The sequence below is a fragment of the Danio rerio genome, chromosome 16 (assembly GCF_049306965.1).
Source record: "Danio rerio strain Tuebingen ecotype United States chromosome 16, GRCz12tu, whole genome shotgun sequence".
Taxonomy (NCBI): Eukaryota; Metazoa; Chordata; class Actinopteri; order Cypriniformes; family Danionidae; genus Danio; species Danio rerio.
In genome coordinates this window covers 36,546,420-36,566,290 of record NC_133191.1, presented here as the reverse complement: position 1 = coordinate 36,566,290, position 19,871 = coordinate 36,546,420, and the positions used below count along the sequence as shown (strand labels likewise).

The window sequence follows — 19,871 nt, the reverse complement described above, 5'->3', positions numbered from 1 at the left end:
ATACCATATATTCACCAAAACCCTCAAGACATGAACCAAAGACACTTGCTCTCTGATCAGTTCAACATTCTATACCTTCATACAAGAGATTCTACAAGCACCCTGAACTATCTGATCCCAGTCCTACTGATGCTGTATTCAGCTCAGCCAAGTTCCCTTGGTATAGTGGAGTGAGGGGGTGATTTGTTACTCGTCTTGAGCTGCTCATTTCCCCATGCCGCGCTTTCTTACCTCCGCCTCAGTGCCGTGATGAATAGCCGGCTGCATGGAGGAGAACGGCCACACCACAACCAAGGTTACAGTAACCTGGGCTCTTGTCTTCAGCTACATGCCTCTAATTAGCAACCCATAGAGATGCTGAGAAAAAGAGAAAAGGAAAAGGGTGGAAGGAGGCCAAGCTCTATGTTTATGGGCTCTAAATCTGCATGGCAATTTTCGTCCGTCTCTCAATCTCCCTCTGATTACCTGCCCCCCACTAAAGGTGGTTTGTGTCGGCGTGCGTCTCTTCTGTCACTGATCACTTCTTCCGGCCTGCCTGAGGGAGATTACACATACACACACAACCGTGATTTATCAGAGAAGAGAATAGGATGGACTCCTCTCTCACTGACTCGAGCTGAGGAATCTAATGGATTTATGAGCTGGAGATGCTGAAACAGAGATAGAGGGTGAGAAAGAGAGATTCACATGGCTTATGTTAGTTACTTGTATAAAGAATAGATACAGTGAATCCAGCCAAATGGTATATGGTTGAGGGAGTGCTGTAAACATTAAGTCTGTTCTCATTATATAGTACAGAGAAATTGCTTAATACACTGTATAGGGGCATTGAAATGATCTGAACAGCAGGGAAAGATCTTATATGCTTTGTTTGAATATTATTAACCAACATAATGTACAGCTAGTAGTCTTTGCTGAACGACAATTGCTTGGTACTACACTGATATGAATGATCAGTCCACTTAATAAGTGACAAGTTAATAAAAGCTTCTGTTTAATAATATAGTTGTAGTCTTATGCATCTCACTCAATTTTACCATCCAAAACACAACAAATAGGATTACCTCCCAAAACAAACTTCTGAAAGTTGGGAGACTCTGTCAGTTTGCTAAAACAGTATCTAGATAAAGACAGTACTAGAGAAAAAAGTGCCAACAATAGCAGAGGTGCCAGTTGTAGAGGTTGAGAAAACAGACTTGGAACCGGGTGGCCAGTGGACAAAGAGTGGACATTGAGGATGTTTCTGTTCCTGGGTGTCAAATGATGTGAGGATTACAGAATTACATTGTTTTGTAAAATCCCTAGAGAATTCCTTAATAGAAAAATAAAAATCTTTTGCAAAATTAAGTAAAAATGAAAACATTATTAATGTATATACTCTTACATGTCTATTCAACAAATTTTCATTAAACAGCATCAAGCGGACAATTAGATTTAGATGCAAAGCGCTGTTAGAACAAACAAGAACTGCCATGTTTTCAAACTCAAAGACATCCTAGAGATAAAGTATGTCATGTGAGACCGCAAAGGCTGAAAACGCCACAAGCATTACGAGTGCTTCATGTGTGAAGTAAACACAGCCTTGCAAGCAGAACATGCAAACGTGGTGCACAGTACTACTTTGCATTTAATAATGCAAAATCTGTAAAACAGAGTAACATTCCATTTTAACCACTGTATTCTATGCCTCAATCTATTTTTCGCTCTCTTAAATGTCCCTAGGATGACATCGGGTTGAGTAAATATTAAGGATTAATCTGTTACTTCTGGAATGAACTAACTGAATGTTAGTTCAACAATTATTGTAGTTATTGTGCAGGCGGGTGGTCGTCTATTCCACACCTTCTCAGGCCACTAGACACAATCATCCCTTGACACAAACGTACTGTTTCTCTGTTCTAAAATATCAGGGTGCATGTCTGTTGTAGCCTTTACTTGTTCACTAGTGGAAACTCTTGCTGCCCAGTGCCAGTGCTAATTGCTTTTGACATTGTTTGGCCTCTTGCCGCCCAGTTTAGGACAAATCCTTCATTCATGCGGCGAGGAACGCTCACAAGACCCTCGACCCCTTCCCTTCTCCTCCGCCTCCCGCCTCTTTAATTAACTGCTAAGAAACTGCGAGGACGGTGGTGGGAAATTTGCACACAAAGGGCCGGTGTCTGGCCTCATCCCTCCATCCTTTACACTAGTGCGCTCTTTCTCACCTCACGCATCCCTTCATTTTGATCCATGTTCTTGTCCAGTACAACAAAGAAAACTGACGGAGGTTGCTTTTTTCATGTCTTGTCTTTCTTCTCACCCACCGCTCTTTCTATTTTAAAAAGGCAGCCTTTGCTTTAACACGACTCGTTGGAAAAAAGCCCATCGACCTCGTTCCTCCCTTTCATTTCACTGCCTAGCTTTTTTGCTTTCTCTTTCTTAGTTGCTCCTCATCCGATACTCTTTTTTTTCTCTCTCTCTGTCATGCTCTTCCATCCTTTTCATGGCTCTGCTGAGGGTCGCGGAGCCCTTTTGTGTGGTGGCGGATGGCGTTTTGAGGCAGTTAGCCGACTGAGTTGAGTGAGAGCCCTCCAGAGAGGCCTCAGAAGAATGCGGCCAGAGCAGAAGTGTAAACAGGTGGAGATCTCTATTGTGGAGCTCCGCACAGTTTCCCGTACAGCACACACACTCAACATTCCTCCATCCAGCCACTGTCAGTTATTGTTTTGAGATTTTTTTTTCCTTTTTCCCACTTTTTATTCAGTCCCCACCTTCCCAAAAGCAGCCCTTTGTGCTCATGTTGGGCCACAAGCTCCCAGTGGACCCCCCCCCTTGCTCTCTCCCTTGGCGATCTTTGAGGCATGGTCTGAGAGAGAAAGATGGAGTCTTGACTGGATCCATGTCTGGGTGACACAAAAGGACAGGCATTGCTATATTCATGCTGCCAGAAATCACTGCAAGGTATGCATCATACATGCAATTGCATACTGACTTTCAATAGTCAGATACTGTTTATTAATTTGTCTAAATTATCTTAGCTAAGATTACTAAATTATTAATAATACTAACTAACCATTTAACAGTTTTCATAACAGATGTAAAGTTTAAAGATTACACTTGTTTAGACAGAAAATATTTCAGTACAACAATGGGAAGATATTCTACATTATATACACTCCTTTTCCGTCAGTGCCAATTATGGTATGATTCAGTGTAAAATTCTCCAACGCACACATTGGACCAAAATTATCCAAAATGTATCTTGATGTATTACCATTACATGGTTCTGTGACTGGGTATCGATTAAAATATCTTGGTTTAATTTGATTCTGATTCCAAAGCTCTCATTTAGATTAGATTCAATTCTTGATTCAATTTATTAAAATACAAATTTAACTGATATTTTTAAAAATGAACAGTGGAGACTGTGGAGACTGAGTTTATAAATGGTGAATTATAGAAAAAAATTGATAAATTCAGCCTTGGCCAGCATTAGACACTTTAAAAAACATTAATATGGAAGCATGTATATAATATTTCCATATATAATCCTTTTATGGAGGGCTTACACCATTAGAATTAATATAATTAACACCTTGGCTAGCACTTAGATGACACAAGCTAATGGAATTTCAGCCAAATATTTCATGTTGCGCAGCATTCATGCATGTACACTAATAAGACTCCCTACTGCTATATGGCAACTAGTGTATTTGCAGTTATGGATATTACTGCATTAATAAATCAAATAATATATATATATATATATATATATATATATATATATATATATATATATATATATATATATATATATATATTCAAAATTGCAACTGACCCAGTTGGCTCCTCTATAAATGTTTTTAGAGGCAGGGAAAGAAGACTACTGGCGAAAGCCTGAACACATGCAATCACACATGGTTATATGTGTATGCTGAGACAATACCTGAAATGACACGATAGCACAGACAATCCTGGAGCACAACTCTAGAAAGAAATGACAAGCAGAACGAAAGCGAGAAAAACTTCTGTTCGCCTGGGGAATTAGCGCTGACCCATCTGTTGAAACCGCTCCACATATTGTGACCTAGATAATAGGGCACAGTTGAGCATTGTAGGTAGATCTAGTGATGCGTCTAAGCATTGGACACATATCGATTTATGTTTCTGAACTAGATGTCTTAAAATAGCGAGGGCCTTTGCATAATTTGAGAATGCAGATGGCGAGACACTACCCTAATGATGCAGGCAAGAGTTGAAATGAATGTCTCAACAAACACATTTATTTGCTAAGAACGCTCTCGCTTCATTCTGTTGTCACTTTCCTTGAAAAAGGTCTCTGTTTTGAGAACAGACTACGCAAACTGACTGTCTGAAACTGCATGGCACTCTCTTGCCCACCCATCAGTCCACTGTTCTTTTTTGGCCCCACTTTCTCATTACTGAAAATGTTGCTTTTCTTTTGCCCCTTTTCTTTCCTTGTTCCAAACATGGAGGTCTTTTGTGCAAGTCCAAAGGACTGTGCTCCGCGTGAGGGGCTGAGGTGTATGGGAGAGAAAATGATATCTCTACCTCCTAATGAAGGAGCTGTTCTGTTTATGAAGGCACCTTTTCAGGCCCACCTGACCTCAGAGGCACCAAGAGAAAGTTCTACAACACTGGAAGGATAAGTGGGGAGCATGTGTATGTAGGAGGACGGTGGGGTTAAGGACTTGTAGTTAGAAAAAAAGCCCCCCCCTTTCAATCCCTTTACCTCCATAAATGCACAGAGACACAGACAAGAGACATCCTCAAGAGTGTCTATTGTACTTGGCAGTATTATGCTTGAAACAGAGGAAAATTAATTTGGCTTTATAAAGAGTCCTTGTTGGCAGTCGAAAGGCCACTTCACAAGGGGGTGGGCTGAAGAGCCCCTGGTCCAATCTACACGTACAGGAGGACACATGTGTGAACGGATGCATCCATTTACAAACACAGCACACACACTTTTGATTCAAAAGTTCAAAATGCTGATCTGTGAATTCAACTAAACCTGAAATTCTGATTCATTAAGCCAAACGTTGAAAAGTCCAACAACTTCCATACTATTTTTTAGTTAATGAAGTACAAATATCTGAATTATACATGAATTATTATGACTAATTAATAATTACTCAAGCTAAGCAAGAGTTCATTACAAATCTAAAAGCTATGAACTGATTGAATTGATTAACCTTGAATCGCAAGTTAGTTTTGAATATTCATGAACAAAAAACTTTCATAAGAGAATTTGTTCAAAAATCAGATATTAGGGCTCACAATCAAAGGAATACAAATGTAACTAAACCTAAACAAGGAAAGAATCCTTTAGACCAGGCCAGATATTGTTGTCTGATGAGCCTCTTTGAACTTTTTTTCCTTTTGTTTTACATTTATATTTTTCTGAAATAGACCTTAATATAACTTGCTTAAAAATTTGGTTTTTATTTTTTTTTAAAAGTATGTCCAATTAATTGAATTGAGCATCACACACAGGCATCACACACACGTGTGCAGTAACCTAAACTGTACAATTTAATCACAGATTTCAAACAGTCCTAAATGATAAAGTAAAAGATAATAAACGGATTGCTATGCGTCAAAGGATTTTAATGGAATTTAATGCATGGCAAGCCATTGATTATCCTGCTTATTCTACACTCATTTACCAAAATAAGTTCAAACAAATCTCTCAGTCTCCACTCTTTCCTACTCAGTGAAAAAAGACACTGAAAAAAATATTCAAAGATGATTCCTTGGATTTACAATTTTCTTTTAGGTTAAGTAGTTGTAAACAATTTATTTAGGCTGAATTTTAAAAAAAATTAAGTTGAACATTACTAAATTTAATTAGTTTGTTTAAATTCAACACACTTTTTTTACAACAATTTTGCTGACATAATTTTTTTCAGTGTAGATACCTTTTTGGAATTATTTTTGCGCATATTTGTGAGTTGGATAGTCAACATCGGCTCACTGGTAAAGCACATGTCAGCTATTCTCTCTCTCTCTCTCTTTCTCTCTCTCTGACTTTGGTGTGGGGGAAGCGCATTTATTTAAAACTGTGATCAAAACTGACTGGAACTACCTGTGCATGAAACAATTTTATTGCACACTTTCCAGCTGTTTAGAATCAAAGTTTCAACAGGCCATGGAGTAAGTCTAAATATCATATCAGAGTTGCAAAAATACCATTCCATATGAATGCTGCCTCCTTTGCCTTCTCAGAGTGTTTTCTTTTCTTTATATTCAAATTTTGATTGAAGTTAAGGAAAATATTAATACACCTTGCGTTTAAAGTCGTTGCCAATTTATTTTAGTATTATTAGTACTACAGTCAGCTTTGACCTATTATACTCCCACAATAAAACGTGGTTCAGGAAGGCCACTGTAAATGGTCACCCCATAACATAACTTCAGAAGCTGAACTGTAATCATGACGCCCAGGCCCCAGCTTCTCTTTGTCAGCCCCACTGTAGTAGCATTAAATTTTAAGTGCGAATGTGATTATCGTGCCGCATTCATTTTTAATGGGCTTTGCCACTATGTGTTTTAACATGCAGCAAAGCACCAAAGTCAGCTGAGTCAGCCAAATTTTGCGCTGATGGTGCATATATTCGCATATATACATGTGCTGCTTATTTCTGCCTCTCTTTCTAACCCTTCTCTTATTCTTCTGCCTTTTTTTCTCCCTTCCTGGCAAGTTGTGGGACGAAGGCCAAGGCGATGTTTAGTGGTGCAGTGAACTATCAGTTTGAGTTCAAACTAAAGTTTCAAATGCAGATTTGCTGAGCAATAAATTATTTTAAAAGTGAAGAATGCATTTCTAACTTTTAATGTCACCAAATAGAACTGGATAAATTACACTGGTTGCTGAGAACACACCCCGTCTGCCAATACAGCGCAATATTGCCTATTCACTTTTTTAGAGGCTACAGTTCTGGATGTATTTTGCGCATTGGGATATTAAATAAGGGCTATACATGTTATAAGCCATGAACCAAACCAGCCAGATATACAGTAGAAAAAAATACACTTTACATAGTGCAAAATATTTATGTTTTAATACAAATATTTAAGTAGTTTGAGGGAACAGGGAGACTGACAATCACATAATTTGCAAAAATGTGATCAATCAGTTCTCTGATTGGTGAAGATTTCTCTGCAGAATAATTGGTAATGCATTTTTTTCACCAGAAGGTTTCATCTTTAACAATACATTATAATAAAAATAAGTTGAAATAATGTTCATTGCTTTAGTGTGAAGTGGTCAACATTTATATGTGAATAAAAGCCTAAATTAAACCTGTTTCTTATATAAAGTGATAGTATTTCTTCAAAAGACTTGGATTACCAATGTGACAACCTACAGTAAGTTAATTTATATGTAATGATTGATTGATTGATTGATTGATTGATTGATTGATTGATTGATTGATTGATTGATTGATTTTTATATGTTAATACAAGTTTTGAAGTATCAGGATTTTGACATTATATGGAGTTAGCGAAATCACTTATTTCAAGAAAAAATAATAATTTTCTGTTATTTAAAAAATTAACAAGTCTTGCATTTGCATAAACAAAAATGTTTATGAGTTATTATTCAAAATCATCCCCTACAAAAAAAAAAAAAAAAAAGATTTTGACTTTTCAATATATTTAATTTTTTCTTTATTTTCTTTATTTTTATTTTAAGTCCCATTGAGAAAAACAAAAATCTAAAACCTCCTCTTCCAGCAGTTGCAGGCCAAGAAAACCAATCAAAGAACTTCAGATTTTTAATTTTACAATAATGTGACATACAACGCTCAAATCATATTATAAAACACATCATATGATCATACATCGATCATACATCAACCTATTTCTATTAAATATAAAGTATTATTGGGTAAAAAAAAATCAGTAAGCATGCCCCAAATATACACCATTGGTTAAGTAATGTTTTAAAATAAGCACAGAGGCACAATAAAAACAACCTAGGTGAACCATGAACAGCTTAGATGTATATATCTATGGAAAAACCACTAGGGCAGGTGAAGACACTTAAATTACGCACTCTAGCTTTAAATGAACCAATAAAAGTCCAGTTTTGACAATTTGATTACAGTAAGTGAGAAAATCTACATGTTCACAAACATCTTTGAAAATATGTTGAAAATAATCAGTCACAATTTTCCTCAGGGCATTTGTTGCCATCTTTATCAGAAGCAATAAAGAAAATGGACCCATCTTACCACTGCCAGCTTAAAAGGCGAACAAAGACATGATTCAACAGAGGAAGAGCGAACTGAAAGGTGATGTCTCATGGGAGGGAAGCAGACAGGAAGTCTGCCAAATCAATAACACATTATTAGTTCGGGGGGCATGAAAAGAGATAGGTGAACCTTAATACACCTATGATATCTTCATAATAACAATATTGAGATTTATAAATAAAGGGTGGAGGGGAGGTGGGGGGATGCGTTGAAAGCAGATACTCAGGGCGAGTGAAATCCAGCTGGCTTTATTAGCTGCCAGTCTCTCTGCCAATATGTTCCTTGACTTCACTGCCCAAAATGGTAACTGTCCTTCGTCAGATCAAATTAAAGAGACTGACAGGCAATAAGAAATTTGCGACATTAAATGCATTTTCCTCTACTGTGTATTCATGGCTCTTTACATACAGAAATCTGTGTGTCTGTGTGTGTATGTGTGTGTGTCTGTGTGTGTGTATGTTGGGTGCTTTAGATAAAGCTTTTATTAAAGCAGGGAGAATTTTCTAAATCTATATAATGATAAGCACTGACAATGACATAGGAAGCAAAATGACATATGGTGACATCCCGTCATTTTTTTACAGGATTGGTTCTGTATGGTGTTCACAGTATTTATGAAAATGTGGACCCTATGTTGACCAGTAAAAATCTGAATATAGAGTAAAGTATTTCAGGGCTTTTTTAACTGCTATCTCACTGGAATGTGCTTGTATTTCCTTTCTCATTTTCTCTCTTTTCAACATATTTTTTTTAAATGCATTGTTCTCAGGACTTTACACAATCCCTCTCGAAGTGACTTTTTGTTCAGCAGGCCAGTTCAGCAAGGTTTTGCAAAGACCTAAACACACTTCACCTTCATATGACAAAACAAAGACAACTGAAAAGAAAGATGCTTAGGCTCAGCTGAGATCCCTGATCCTCCTGAGATCCTCCTGGTGCTTTAAGTTTTCTTCCATTGTATAAAATTTTAAATAGCCTACTTTATATTGACACTGATTATTTAAAAATACAGTAGAAAACTGCCTTTTAATTTACATTTTTTTACAAATACCAATAAAGTCAAAAACAAACAAACAAAAATGTAAATAAACACACTTTTTAACCTGACAAAAACAATTCAGTCCACGGTGAGACGTTTTGCTTCATATCATTTTAAATGCCGATGTACTGCTGTTCACCTTGCCCATCTCTCGCGTACTCACTCTATGCTATCCGAACCGTGCCCAGGCCCGTTTCCTGGATCGTTTGAGAAGTGTGGCCAGGCCAGGTTGGACGAGGTGTGCCAGAGTGCCGTTCACTTGGACTTTGGCGCGGTACGCTTGTAGTGTAAGTGCAAAGCGTGCCTGAGGATAATACATGACGTTTAAGGGACTGTTTGATCTGGATTTATTGATCATTCTTACTGTTCAATAAACACAAACTGTACGACAGTATTATTAAAGATGCAAACCCCTCACTGCACGACAGCTGCACCTTCAGCAAACCTCTTAATTCCAGCAGCATAAGGACTTTATGATTGTTTATAAGTGTCAAAAGTGGCAAAACTGTTCTGCGAAATATTTAACTGTGTGTCACTGCATTCCAAACGACTAAAACGATATTACGATATAAATAAATCTCCACTGTGCTAAACGAGAGAGCTTCTTTTAACTGAACAGCGCATCATTGATGATGTAAGCGTGCTCAGGCCCGAATGCGATGTGAGTGCGGGCCTGACGGGGGAGACGGGAGGGGGGACAAGCGTGCTTCTGCCTGGTTTAAGGCAACTGTACGTGGTGTGAGTACGCCCTTAGGTAAGTTATTGTATAACGCTGATTTGCTCTGTAGAGAGTAAAAAAAAATTTGCTTAAAGGAGCTAATAATTTTGACCTTAAAATGGTTCATAAAAAATTAAGAAAACCTTTTTCAATCTAGCCTAAATAAAACAAATAAGACTTTTTCCAGAAGAAAAAATATTATCAGACATACTGTGTATATTTCCTTGCCCTGTTAAACATAATTCAGGAAATATTTAAAAAGTAAAAATTCAAAGAGGGGCTAATAATTCTGACCTCAACTGTATATGAGCAATTTCAGCATTATAGATGTGACATTTGCAGTAAAAACTCAAAACATAAATTCACATATAAGTATACATTATCATTATATTGACATATATGTTTATATTTTCCAAAACAACTAACCAGAGTTATGGGATCAGAAAAATATCAATCTGTAAACATTTTTTAGATTTTAAATGAGAAAAATAAACATGCGTTGTGGATGTGACAATAAAAGTTTGCGAGTTTACAGTCTACAACAGATTTTGTAGGAATTCTGTCAATTAAACTGTACAACCCAATAGAAACAATGCTAATCGAACAGATATGAATCAGCTCACTATAGAATTAAAATGACTGAATGTAATGATGACATTTTTGCATTTATGAGGAAAAAGATTTGTTTTGGATGGGAACTTTTCCATTATGGATGTGACAGCTGTGAAATTGACACTTGTGTGATTTTAGCAAATCAAATATAATAGTTTGAAACACTGACAGATACATTTATGAGTATTTTTAAAGTACTCTAAAATACTTTCTAACACAAAAAAATGTAGAAATGTTTTTCTATTTTGGTGAAAACTTATTTAGTTTTCATGGCAAGATTGACATTTTCATGGAATTGCTCATATATTAAGTATAAGTCAGAATAAGTATACAGGTTAATTTTCACAAATGCATCTATTACACTGAATAATATTACAACCCAATTGTTCTCATATTTAACCCATTCACAAATACGTAATTGTCAGCATGTTTACACTACAGCCACATGTCAACAATAAAGCACTTTCAAATTATTACAAACAAAATTAAGGCTGCCACTGTTGAAGACAAACAGGAATCCGAAGCAATTTGCCAAGATAAGCACCCAAATTGAGATCATGCCAAAAACACAAATCTGTCACTCCGACACACTCCAGGGCCTGTAGTTGGCACACAACTTGCTGTGCTATAGGCTGTTCCCACTGGAGACCTATAGAGATGTGAGTTTCATGCCAGGAGGACTCCCTGATTATGTAACCCTGTCAATTCAGAGGCTCATATAGGGCTGAGTACATGTGGGTATATGTTTGTGCATGCCCTCTGCGCCCTCTCAGTGTGTGGCATGTGCTCAGTTGCCCTGTAGGTCAAAGGTATTGGGCACAGTGCCTGGTACTGACACAGGCTGGGCATCTGACTCCTGTCAGTGTTCCCATTGCCCAGGCAGCAACAGCCTGGCATGAGCCGTCGACAACTGGTAATGTTGGCACACAGACTCAGACACATTCTTCCACATGCCATCTATTCAACCCAGAGCTGTTTGGCAAGCATTCCTCATCCCCGATTCTGTCTGAGAAGGCCTTTTATTCCCTAATCATTAAATAGTTCATCTTTTGATCCTTTTCCATGTGTAATACATTTGTTTAACATGTTGCTGTAAATGCGTTGAACATTTTTTTTTTTGTTATATATTTTAGTTTTTGCCTGTTCTGTTATTCACTAGGGCTGTACAATATGACACTTCAGCGTCGATATTGTAATATGCGCATCCACAATAGTCACATCGCAAGATACACAATGTTGAGTGAATAATAGTCAAGTATTTATTAATTGTATTTAACAATTGTAATAACACAATTTATACAAAAAAAAATCTTGTCTTGTTTGTAGTCCAAATATCTACATTTGAAAGCAAAACAAGATTATTTTGTTTGCCCCACTGGAATATAATATAGCTTGTTTAGGAAAAACTTAATTTTCACCTGTTTCTTCTAAAGGTGAAAACAAAACATTTGCTTTTTACTTGATCTAAGAGTAGGGATGTAACGATTCACCTAAGTCACGATTCAATACAATTCAAAATACAAATCTCAAGACTCACAATTTAGTCACAATTTTTTTATTATTATTATTTGAGACAAATTTAAGGTGAACAAGAGACCTTTTACTTTTTCTCAAATTATGCTCTTTTCAACAATATATATCATTTTAAATATATTTTCTAATTTATTTTCTAATATAATTTATTTTTATATAAAATATTTTCTGCAATAACTAAATTGAAATGTTAAATCAAAATCCAAATAAAATGTAAATAATACAAACTAAATAAGACTTTTTAATATAAACAAACTAAAACCTTGTGCAGCTACAGTACTCTACAAATTTAAAATCAATTTCAAATAAAAAATGAGCAATACTAATTAAAGAAGGTTCTTTAATAAAAACTAAAACTGTGCTAAAAATACATTTTTTCTTTTTAAGAAATATCAGCATATCTATGTTTTCTGGCATAAGCTGAGTTCTATGCATAATTACAATTTCCGATGCTGATGAAAAAAACTATTTTACTGAGGACTGAGATAGCTGGTGTGGACAGGTAAGCCTTTCCTAAACCAGAGAGCAGTGTGTACAGAGGTGGTCAATTGGCCCTCTGCTTCAGGGGACTAGCCACTGCTGTTTAGAAGCATTCGTTTTTAAAATGAAATGCAGCCATACGTACCTCTGGCACATAATTTGCAGTCTCCAGAAATGTATGTAGGACAAGGTTTTTAGAATGAACCTGTGTTGATTGTTTACCTTGCTACTTTGAATATTTATTCTGGACTAGCATGTAGGTATGGCTTAGTAATAAGTTTAATTCCTGCACACCTTCGGGCAACCACTAAGCATACAGTAGTCGCTTTAGGACAAAGAGCGTTAGAGAGTGAGACCAGCAATCCCTGCATGCATGAAATATTGCACATTGACAAGTTTTGCTTGCTACACAACTGAAAACGTGCTACATATAATAAAAATTTTTGTTAAGAATTGTAGTATTATAAGTATTGTTAAGTTTTCTAACTGGCGAATGACATGATCTAGTGGATTGTCTACTGTCATCTTTAAGGTGCGCCCATTCGAGTTTCAGGAGTGCTTTGGACAGTGGGGAGGGACTGTTTAAAAGACATCATGCTAACCGGCTAGCATTTTGGCAGATCACCTACTGCACCTTTAATTTTGTTTATAATAATCTGAAATACATACTTTTGTTTTAGATTTTAGCATCAAATGAATTCCACCTAAATAAATCTACATTATAGCATAAATGCTGTTGATTGAATTAAAATGTATTAAACCAAGACATTTCATTAATGAAGCCCACATATTCTCACCACTCTTTGACATTTCAGCCCTTTCCCCGAGCAAACACACCGTTATCCCAAGAGGTTTTTGGCAATGAAGCTTTGCAACATGGTGTCTGGTGTGTAAAATAAATAAAAGCGCATGCTAACACAATTGGGTGGGAGACCTTGTGTGAATGTATGTGTGTGTGTGACTATGAGTGTGTACAGAGATGGATCACCACCGCCTCTATCTTCTCCGTGGCCATGCCTAGCAGCGCGTCAGCAGCGGGCCGATTTACATTAGGGAGATTTAAGCTGTCTGAGCCAATGGTGACAAGTCAAGGTGTTTCACTTTAATTACAGCCGGCAAGGTCACCTCCCTCCCCGCTCACCCTCACTCACAAGGAGTACAGAGAAAGCAAAGAGAGAGAGCACTCATGCATGTTTTTTTTGCATTTGTGCTTAAAGACCCCATGTTTTTGAACACAGAACAGCCTTAATTACAAACACTGGCACAGGACCAACCATCTCTCCCGCTTTCACAGCAACAAAACAGACACGTTCACACAGAAACAGTCTGTTAGAAATAATCCCACATGACAAAATAAATGCTGAAGCATGGGAGGCTATTTCTTTAATGTCTTGCATTGCATTGCGGATGACACAATGCATTATGATACCATAATACAACAGATTTCACTTTTTTCAGCTCTTTGTTTTACAACGGCTGCCTCTTTCGCGCACCCTGAGGCTGTTGTTTTGTAAAGTGGATATGACAGGCGCTGAGTGCCAACAGTAGCTTAAAGGTGTGAGATTTCAGACCATCAGTAGCCCTCTGCAGGATTCAGGATACTGCGCTGATGAGAGGTGTCAGACAGGTGTCTAGGGGTCTTTTTCTCTCCATCCCATGACAAGTGAGAGCAAGCCCCCTGGGCAAGCTGATAGTCTACATTGCTGTTCCCCTCGCATATCTGTCATTGAACACTGGGCCTTACTTACCCCTTTTACACCAACAGGGTGCTGGTCCCCATGCAGTGCTGGAGCTCCATTTAGGAGGTTTTCTCACATTCACACGGCAAAAAGCATTTTAGGAACAGAAAGACAGATACCTTAGGGTCACAAACATTTCCATTTTCTATTCCAGGGCTTTTCCCCCTTCTTATTAGCTGCATTAATTATAATAAGTACGGGAATGTAAATTACACATTTATAAAAGTAATTTATACAAAACATTATACATATTATTATTATTATTATTATAAATAAGGGAGAAGTGTACAAAAAGCTAAAGCGGTTAAAAAATAAAGCCAACTTCAACAGTAACAGCCGTAATAGCCCTTTAATTCTGCAAGTGCATTTTTTCCAACTTTTTTTTTTGTTGGTATGAAGTTTCTTTATGAAGGATATAGTTTTATTCAAATGTGGCTTTATACGTCATCGATGCTGCGCTGTCCAGTAAGCGCTCTCGCTCAGCACAGTGGAGATTTCTCTAGTTATATCGTTTCAGTCGTTTGATATGCAGTGACATGCAGTCAAATATTTCGCCAAAAAGTCCTTAGGGATGCTGTGACACGCAGTCAGATATTTCGCCAAACAGATTTTGGCGCTCATAAAAAATCATAAAGCCCTCGTGCTGCAGGAATGAGGAGGTTTGCTGAAGGTGTGCAGCTGTCGTGCAGTGAGAAGTTTGCGTCTTTAATAATCTAGGGCAGTTTGCGTTCATTAAACAGTAAGAATGATTAATAAAGCCATATGAAACAGTCCCTTAAAGTCACGTCTTGCTTTCAGTTTCAGGCTTTGGCGCATTTTGCACTCACACTACAAACGTACCGCGCCAAAGCCCAAGTGAACCACGCTCTGGCCCACCTCTTCTAAAAGGGCCAGGGCCAGCCAAGTGAACCGTACCTGAGCCAGATTCAGCACATTCACACTTCTCAAACGATCCGGGAAATGGGCCTGGGCATGGCTTGGATAGCTTAGTGTGAGTAGGCCCTTAGTTTGTCATTTCTAATGCAGACACGTGACTTGCAGCACAAACTGGGAGTGACGCACACACGGTGTGCAAGAGACCATCAAGTTTAAAAGTCTCTTCAATACTTATGCTTATTTCATTATAAAGAAAATAAATATTTAGTTTAAATATTTTTTGTTTTTGACAATTACAATTAGACTTAGTAATTTTGGTAAATTAAAATAAAAAGGGTTAAATAAAAAAAACCTAATATTCCTAAGTGGACTTAAAAAATATCTTATAAATATCAATACCGAATGATATGAAACATGACATTGTGATAATTTTTTTGCAATATCGCCCAGCCGTAGTAATAACGATAAGTATAACAACAATATACTGTATAATTTTTAAATACTTTAAAGTTCGATAAAGTACCATATCAGTTTAATGAATTGTTTCACTTGTATTATTTAAGCAATTAATTGCAAATAAATGCGTTTGACAAATTTGTTTTCCTTATTTTATTATTATTTTATTAATGCAGCATCACCGGCCATTTGCAGGTATGTCAAAATTACAGTTTCAAGTCCAGCATGTAGTTCTACAAACTTCTGGATAACAGAGTAAATGGTGGTTAATTCTCACCTATTAATAGTCTCAATTTGGTTTAACTAAAAAAAAAAGAATTTTTAAGCAAGCAGCTTTCTCATTTAGTATATAGTATTCATCAGAGAGTATTTGGTTATTGTGTTAGACAAAAAAAGATGTTCAAATCAAAACCTTAGATAATGTATGTTAAGACTAAGCGAAGGCGGCAATCTGCAATTTTATATGTGCTCAGGTTAATTCAAACATAGCCAGTTATGTCATCATCCATTTCTGTAGTCTGTGTGTATGTATGTATGTGAAATAGGCAGACTTTAACCATGTAAACTGAAACACTTTGAATGCATTGCTTTTTGGAAGCACCGTATCAAATTCACATGGTTTGTCTAGGACTTATCACGCATTGGCGCTCCCAGTCTAGCATCTCGGTTTTACGCAATATTACAGACTGAAACCCCCCACGGGATACGTTTAAGAGCAGAGCTCACTGAGTGGCGTTGAATGCAGATCTAAACGCACACAGATGCATTTGCACATGCACATACAATTGGGGAGACGGCGAGCTGTCAGTTAAATGCAGCCATACCTTTCTTATCAGCATCACAGCTTTGCCAGAGAGAGCCATGGTCAAATTAAAAGGAAGGGGGTGTGAAGTGGAAAGAAAAAAGAGGGAAGTGCCTTCCGGGGAAGTTATTAAAAAAAAAGAGAGCGGGAGAAAGAAAAACAGAGACCATAGAAAGCTGGCTGCAGTTCAAAGGGGGAGGGTCCTACGCCTCTTAAGAGTCCAAATGGCAGTTGCTGGCAAAGCTGCAAAACACACAATGCCTCGTGGCCATACGGCTACACACAACCCTCTGACGGGGAATACAGTAAAAAGGGGGTTTAAAGGGGCAAAGGGGTGAATTAATTTTGTTACCATTTCTCTCACTCACTTTTCTTCAGCTTTTAACAAGTGGAGACTGAATCGCCAATTTCTCTACCACCTTGGAATATAACCCTCAGTGCTGGGAAACACCCACACACTTTATGACCAACTGTGTTTATTCAATTAATTTATATGACATGTCATTGGACTAAGGAAAACCGGAGCACCTGGAAGAAACCCATGCAGACATGGGGAAATCATACAAACTCCACACAGAAATGCCTCCTGGTCCAGCTGGGACTCGAACCAGTGACCTTCTTGCTGTGGGTCGACTCCTGCTAACTACTGTGCTGCCCTGTTACCATTTCTTGTCTAGGCAAATGAAGAAAATTACCTAAATCGATGTTAACCCTTAGCTATAGGGGAAATGAGAATAGGGTGAAACCAAGGGCCAATGGAGACGCTGGATGTTTATTTATCATTTTTATGACTGACTGTTATGTGTGTCCAGACTCTATTGTCTGGGTCTCTATATAGCATATTATCATGATAGGCAGCTTTTAGCCCTAGTTACAGTAAATGCATAGAAGGAATTATGCAAATACTGCTGTTGGAAATGTAAAAGGGAAGGTACTACTGTTTACTGCAGTGCATGATCAACCCAAATGCACATGTATACCAGCCTATATCTAAACCAGCCATTTAATGAGATACTATTTCATTGCATGTATGCAGCTAAGCAGATTTATGCACAGTCCTTCTCTCCCACTGCTGCTGTAGCCCTGACCTCAGGTCAGTAGTCAGGCTGGATAGAGGAACACAAGCTCACAGTTCATCATTACAGTCGGCAGCGTGAGCCCAAAACACAACACACCCGGCTCATCCTTAATCATAGCAGTTATACGATACAGCACATGGAGACAGAACACAAAATCAGCTCTAGTGCAAGAACATGTTACAATGCAATACTGAGAATATTATTTATGTAATCAAATTATATTACAGGCATGCAACAATCACATGGGCAAGACAACTGCTGTTCAGAATTTCAGCAGGTAAACAGATCACGCAATATGCAGAACAACAATATGTTGCTGCTTTTACTCACCTTATTTTTCATGTAAGAGTGAGTGCGGCTATTGTCATCTAAATGTGTGAAGACCTCCTAGACAATTACCCAGAGTTGCAAATGTATCAGTAGTCTTAACACATTTTCAGAAAAGAGCCAATGTTAATGTTGTTTAACTTTCATTTTAGATTTTAGAGTATTTGCTAGGGCCAGACAGAATACGCCAACATTTTTTGCTATTTCTGTGGAGAATTTTGTAAAAAAAAAAAAATCTGTGGATTTATGTGGAATTATTTTGAGAGTATCGTAACTAACAACTTACATTAATATATCAAATAAAAAATAGCTTTTTAACCTTTATTAAATGTTTTCAATCCAAATCCACCTACATCCACTTATTTGGTAAACAAAGCAAGCCTATCATATATCTCCTAAAAGACAGCATAATACATCTTCTAATAGAAAAAATGACTTTACAAACTGTATTGTAAATAACCATATGAACACTTTCATATTTGTCAATATTATTACTAAAACAATTAAAAAACATAAAAAATATAAATTTATTATTTTATAGTAAATACAGTATTTTGTTAATAATCAAATAATGGGCTAAACAATCTAAGAAAATCTGCAGATTTCTGTGTGCACAGATTCTGTGTGGGCCTATTGCTGATCATTTTTGTTGCTGCCAGTGAGGAAGATAATACCAAATAAAGCTACAGCAACATGCTTCCATGCAGTTGAGCAATTTACTTCCAGAATGACTTGTGAGGTTTTGATTAGTTTGTTCCAGGATGTATTCACCTTATTTTCAGCTGTCGAGTGGGCGCTGCCATTTGAATCTTTTTGTCTCGCGACTTCCGGTCACATTCACTTCCATTCATTTTTTGACGTTAACAACTGCTCGTTACGCTGCTTGATGTTGCAATTTAATATTTTCTTATTATATTATGCTACTTGGTCTGCAAACATTTGTTTGTTGAGCAAGTAGTTTGACCATTTTCTGCCGTTTATTATTCCTAGTCATTTCTCCCATAGGCGACTGAATCGGAAGTTCTAAGACAATCGCGAAAACAGGCGCACTTCCGCATTTTAGAATAAGGTCAATAAGTGTGTCGACTCTGACTGAAATAAGTGAATGATTCAGTCCCTTTAAAGAGCCCTTTGTTTTGATGCTTCCTATGAGTCTGATAAATGAATTATTCAATAACGCATTTAACGACATTTAGTTGATTTGTTCTTGAATACATAAGTGTGTGTTTTATGACTTAAAGGATCCTTAAACCTGGTATCTTGCTTTGTTCACAGATCAATATAGCCATTACATTGATAAGAGACTCTTCCTTCTTTAATGGATCAATGTTTTAAATGGGTCAGATGTGTAAATGATTCAGTCCATCAATCATAAAGACTGTTACTTGTTTTATTTATACCAGAATGAATCAGTGTTTTGAATGAATCAGCTGATTATATGAGTCAACCACTAAGTCAAAGATAAAGCTCATGTTGCTCCAAACAATATCTTGGAACTTTTAAACATTTTATCTACTGCTGTTAGCCAAGTCTGAAAACACACACAGCATTAATACAGAGCTAATTTTTCAAAACGTCTGCCAAACTGAACAAAGCAAAGGGATGGCCAGCATTGCACGGTCATTCTTGAAAGAGAGAGAGAAAGAGAGAGAGAAAGATAGAGAGAGAGAGAGAGAGAGAGATTTGGGGTGAATAGGCCCAGGCTCCGACTTGACAGCAACAGCTGCTGAGAGATCTGCAAAGCTAACAGCTGCTACTTTCAAAATGCCTTTATTTCTCTTTATTTTCAATTAAAAGCCTTTTTTGCTCTCTCGATCCAGCTCTTTGCTAATAACATAATGGCAGGTGGAATGTCATTGCTGGGTGTAATGCAGCTAAGTCCTGGTTGCTGTTTTAATGCCTTTCTAATTGGAGCCCACTCTCTGCCACAGCGTGCGGAAGGCAAACAGAAA

General features: G+C 37.3%; 1 protein-coding gene across 48 annotated transcripts in view; it reads right to left on the bottom strand.

Annotated features, from left to right (window-relative positions):
* Positions 1–19,871, bottom strand: part of LOC137487928 (uncharacterized) — a 100,906-nt gene that overhangs the window by 12,340 nt on the left and 68,695 nt on the right. For 14 of the 48 annotated variants that reach the window (XM_073926230.1, XM_073926237.1, XM_073926238.1 and 11 more), the window contains 2 exons: positions 466–535; positions 232–357 (listed from right to left, as the gene is read on the bottom strand). The exons of the other annotated variants lie outside the window; for them this stretch is intronic. Coding sequence is in view for 2 of the 14 variants with exons in the window: in XM_073926243.1 (XP_073782344.1) it covers positions 232–267 (36 nt within the window). In the remaining 12 variants the exon portion in view is untranslated. The remainder of the gene's footprint in view (positions 1–231; positions 358–465; positions 536–19,871) is intronic. 48 annotated transcript variants of the gene reach the window in all.